Source organism: Dama dama, chromosome 26 (genome assembly GCF_033118175.1).
Source record: "Dama dama isolate Ldn47 chromosome 26, ASM3311817v1, whole genome shotgun sequence".
Lineage (NCBI taxonomy): Eukaryota > Metazoa > Chordata > Mammalia > Artiodactyla > Cervidae > Dama > Dama dama.
This window is the reverse complement of record NC_083706.1, coordinates 42635198-42640782: the sequence shown is the minus strand read 5'-3', so window position 1 is coordinate 42640782 and position 5585 is coordinate 42635198. Positions and strand designations below refer to the sequence as shown.

The 5585-nt window shown below is 39.8% G+C and overlaps 1 protein-coding gene across 1 annotated transcript; it reads left to right on the top strand.

Moving 5' to 3' along the window:
• The first annotated feature begins 4583 nt into the window (after positions 1 to 4583).
• LOC133047099 (N-alpha-acetyltransferase 11-like) lies at positions 4584 to 5273 on the top strand. The gene has a single exon (XM_061130131.1). The coding sequence runs from the start codon at positions 4584 to 4586 to the stop codon at positions 5271 to 5273; it is 690 nt and encodes a 229-aa protein (XP_060986114.1).
• The last annotated feature ends 312 nt before the right edge of the window (positions 5274 to 5585 follow it).

The following is a 5585-nucleotide window of genomic DNA, read 5'->3' as shown; positions in this document are numbered from 1 at the left end:
CTGAAACTACCACTTATGACTTATTTTCCTTAAATAACGTCTATTTTTTCTGAAGCAATTACTTACATCAAGATTCCTAAGTCATCTAAGAGCCCAATTCCTACTCTCCTGCATTTGTTGATTATTAAGTAGAAAAGTTAATAATTTTATTCAATTCATGAGTAGCTAATAAACCAGCACTCATGTAGAAACTACAGAAAAAGTTCAACATACAGATTAAGCTTAAAGGTCAGGGGAGTTCCCTGGTGGTCCAGGGGTTAGGACTCCACACTCTCACTCCCCAGGTGACACAGCATGGCACCCCCTGCTAAGGGCCAACTTCCTGTAGGTATACATTATATATATAGACAACTGTTATTATTCTAACTTTTAAGGAATATATTGCTTTGGGGTTAAGTATTAAGCCAGCTATTCATATATCTGTTTCATTTGAAAGTGAAAATCGCTCGGTCATGTCCGACTCTTTGCAACCCCATGGACTATATAGTCCATGGAATTCTCCAGGCCAGAATATTGGAGTGGGTAGCCTTTCCCTTCTCCAGGGGATCTTCCCAATCCAGGGATTGAACCCAGGTCTCCTGCATTACGGGCAGATTCTTTACCAGCTGAGCCACAAGGGAAGCCCAAGAATACTTCAGTGGGTAGCCTATTCCTTCTCCAGCAGATCTTCCTGACCCAGGGATTGTACCGGGATCTCCTGCTTTGCAGACGGATTCTTTACCAACTGAGCTATCAGAGAAGTCCCTGTTTCTTTTACCAAGATTTAAAATTGACCAAGATTTAAAACCGACTTAAATCAAGATTACTCTAAAGTAACAAAGGGAGGGAACCATGAGATGAGGCTTGCTGGGGGCATTGTTTGAGGGAGCGGTTAGTTCTTTCATTCATATCATTTATATATACATGTACCCCACCCCTGGGGGGCTTCGCAGGTGGTGCTAGTGGTAAAGATCCTGCCTGCCAATGTCAGAGACATAAGAGACACAGGTTCGATCCCTGGGTCTGGAAGATCTGGAAGAGGGCACGGCAACCCACTCCAGTATTCTTGCCAGGAGAATCCTGTGGACAGAGTAGCCTGGTGGGCTATAGCCCATAGGGTCTCACAGAGTCGGACACAACTGAAATGACAGAACGAACGGACATTTCCTCCCCCCTGGTCACCAGCCACTGTGGAAAACGTTATAGAAGCAATTATTTACAGAGAACTAGTTTAACATAGCTCCCACCACTTTGCTCAAGATGTGTCTAACTATAAATGAATAAATAAATGAATATAATTGAAAAGCAGTCCCCAATAAACCAATATAGCTTTGGTTTCTCAGTTTTCTTGAACTGGGCAGCTCTTCACTCACCATTAAGTGACTAGAACCCAGATATAGTAAATGATTTCCCCAATACGAAGAGAGAATTTCTCAGGACACATTTATGGAGGGTACCTGAAGGCATCTGGAAAGTTTCTTCACTCCAGGGAAGATCAAGCGTTAGTCTATCACTTGTGTACGACTCTTTGAGACCCCATGGACTATAGCACACCAGACTCCTCTGTCCATGGGATTCTCCAGGTAAGAATACTGGAGTGGGTAGCCATTCCCTCCTCCAGGGAATCTTCCTAACCTAAGGATCGAACCCAGGTCTCCTGCATTGCAGGCAGATTCTTTACTGTTTGAGCCGCCAGAGAATCAACATTAAAAAATGTATTTTGATCTATTAATTCAATAAACTTGTACTGAGTTAAGTGCCAGGCAAAATGCTTGGGACTTTTTAAAGCTGGAAACTGGTTTAAGTCAACACCGTTTACTCAAGAAAAGACACTACAGAGACATGCATTGCAAATAACTGACAGATTTTTATGTTCCTCTATTAACATAAATCTCTGTAAATATTTAATATTAGCCTGTTATACTTTGTCTTTGACATTAAAAGATACTTCAACTATTTTTTTGTGATTAAGAACCCAGTTTAAAAAACAAGAATTACTAAAATTGTGTACAAGAGAGGTTGACTATTTTATCCCATTTTATGGAGCTCCCATCCTAATATGGAGCTCCCATCCTAATCTTGGTCCACATTTTAGATTCAGTATTCTCGGGAACTGATCTCTATTCTATAAGCTGCCTTAAAAAAAAAAATAACTTCTTGTCACTCCTACAAATGCCTTATGTATACAAGGGGTGGTTGTGATAAATCAGAATAAAAGATAGAAAATCAATAGTGAAACTAGACACACTTCTTTCCTTCTCTCCAGTTCATCAGGTGCATAATTAATTACATTAAAAAATTCTAAAATCTGCATCTGCTTATGCTACCAAATCAATGGAAACTTTGAAAAATGGAACAATCACTTGGATATATTGTTTTGAATGTTATGCTCTTGGAAATTCTTTTTTTTTTTTTTTAAGGTTTATTTATTTATGGCTTTGCTGGGTCTTCTTTCCTTTGTGGGCTTTTCTTTAGTTGCGGTGATTTTAATTTTTGATTGATTGATTTATAATTTTTCCAATTTTATTTAGATTTAATTGACATAGAACACTGTGTAAGTTTAAGATGTACAGCATGATTTGAATTATATGCATCATGAAATGATTGCCACAGTAACTTTAGTGAAATTCCATCATCTCATATAGACACAGAATTTTAAAAGAACAAACAAAAAATATTTTTCCATGTTATGGGAACTCTCAGGATTTACTGCTTTAACTTTCATATATAACATACAACAGTATTAACTACATACCCCATTTGATCATACTGTATGATTCTTTTAATATATTGTTGAATTCAGATTGCTCATATATTTGTTGAGCATTTTTGCATCATGTTCATCAGTGATACTGGCCTACAATTTTCCTTTTTTTGTAATATCTTTGTCTACTTTTGGTATCAGGGTGATGCTGGCCTCATGAAATGAGTTCAGATGTATTTCTCCCTCTAATTTTTTTGGGAATAGTTTGCTTTTTTTAATTGGAGTATAGTTGACTAACAGATGATTTTTATTTTAAAAAGATCTTTTTTTTTTTTTTGGCTTATATGACTCCTAAGTATTCAATAGCAAATATTCTTTCCTCCCATTGAAGTCTAGATAATAACAATTAAATTGGCATTTGAATCTGAACTAGAGAAAGGCAGTTTTATTCCATATTCAATAAATCTATGTTCACTTTGCATATTTTTCCTGGTTCATATCCTTATTCTAGTCTGAGTAGTTGAAAGATTTAGAAAAAAATTGATTTATTATCTTTACATAATAGCTGTTAGTTCAGCTAGGAGTGATGCATTTTTGGCCATAATTCCAAATCTACATATGATTGCAGTAATTTGTCAATTTAGAGGGAAACATATTATGGAAAGTGTAGTCATATGCCTTAAATGTTGTTTTGTATTAATAACAATGGGAAATGACTTATTAAAGAGTATGTATTACCTGTTTATATCCATGACCCAGATCAAGGTGTGTGTGTGAAATTGTAAAAATTATGACATTTGCAAAAGCAATATTAATTTCATACTTTTTGCTATTGATACTATTTTTTGTGTTTATTAGATTTTTGAAATAACTTATAAAACTGTATTTACAATAACATCTCAACTTTGAAAGAATAAAAGTTGACTATATATGTTAATGTATGTGGATATGCCTAATTAAGAAGACTAGAATATTATAATAATTCTTTCTGGATGATGGAATTTAAAATGACTTTTTTCCCCTTCATTATGGCTGCCTGTTTCTTTTCCCAAATTTTCTACACTGAACATGTGTTACTCTTGCCAACAGAATAAAAAGAATGATAGAAAATTTTAAATTATCCAAGGAAGAGTAAAACCTGAAAGATATAATTTCACATAGATTATGACAACCCAGTATACTGCATTCACAGTACTGAGTGATATTTATAGTAATATAATGTTTTGTAAAGAAATAAACAAAAGAAGAGACTTTAACCATTGACATTGCTGCATACTGGAATAACCTGGGACTTTAAGCAAATTCTAATACCTAACCCCAGGGATTCTGATTTAATTGGCCCAGGGTGCTGCATAGGTATTGGTGGGGGGATTGGGGTGGGGGAGGGGGCGTGAAAAGCTTCCCAGGTGATCCTAATGTGTATGTAGCCAGAGGTTGAGAACCACTACTTTAGGACCTTGAAATTGAACTGGTTTTCTTGATTTCACCTGGCTTCCTGATGGGAATTAATAGTCAATTGTAATAGGCAAGGATATGGGAAAAAAGCAATTTCCATTCAGCACAATTTTTTTTAGTGATATTACGAGACGGAAAGTCTATGTTTTAGAACCATCGTAATTATATATATTCAATCTAATTCTTCCAAGAAAATCAATCCACTTGGAAGGGATCCCAATATAGGGTTTCATGGCATAATGAATTTTGTTTTACAGTGGGAATATCTTATAGTGAGACTGTATTTTTAAAAATCATGCCAAAGCCCGCCACCCAGTCTCCACACTATCCAGCCTGGCAGCTTCCGCCCGTTGGACTCAAACTCCACCAAGGCAAACAGGGCTTGGCGGCGGTAGCCTTTCTCACAGTCTCCTCCGTCAGACCCGGCTCGCTGCCTGCCGCCATCATGAACATCCGCAATGCTCGGCCAGACGACCTGATGAACATGCAACATTGCAACCTCCTTTGCCTTCCCGAGAATTACCAGATGAAATACTATTTCTACCATGGCCTTTCTTGGCCCCAGCTCTCTTACATCGCTGAGGACGAGGACGGGAAGATTGTGGGCTACGTCCTGGCCAAAATGGAGGAGGACCCAGATGATGTTCCTCACGGACACAGAACCTCACTGGCTGTGAAGCGTTCCCACCGGCGCCTCGGCCTGGCCCAGAAGCTGATGGACCAGGCCTCCCGGGCCATGATTGAGAACTTTAGCGCCAAGTACGTGTCCCTACACGTCAGGAAGAGTAACCGGGCAGCCTTGCACCTCTATTCTAACACTCTTAACTTTCAGATTAGTGAGGTGGAACCCAGATACTATGCAGATGGAGAAGATGCTTATGCTATGAAGCGGGATCTGTCGCAGATGGCAGATGAGCTGAGGAGGCAGTTGCAGCTGAAGAAGGGGTATGTGGTGCTGGGCTCCAGGGAGAACCAAGAGACCCAGGGCAGCACGCTTCCTGGTTCCGAAGTGGCCTGTCAAGAGGAGAAGAACCCGGCCACTGATGGTAGCGGGAGTGACAGCAAGGAACCCAGCGAATCCACGGAAAGCCCCGATGCCCAGGACAGTTCAGAAGACTCAGACTCCACCTCCTAGAGCCTGCTTAAGCATTGCAGGTCCTCGTGTCTCAGCCACATCTGCTCTCCGAGTCCTGACTTATCCCGTGAACTCTGTAGCATCTGCTCAGGGGTCATCTCAGGCCAACCCCAGTGGCTTCTCACTCTCAACCTTCCACATACCCCACCAGGATCATGACGGAATACGCGGATACAGGAGCCTGCTGTGCAAACGCCAAGGAAGTTTGAGGCCTGCCATCACCGAACCGTCCCTGGCCTGCTCACACCATGCCCGCCATTTTATTGTGTTTGTAGTAGTCCTTTGTTGGGTGTGGTTGTCTTGTAAGGTTGT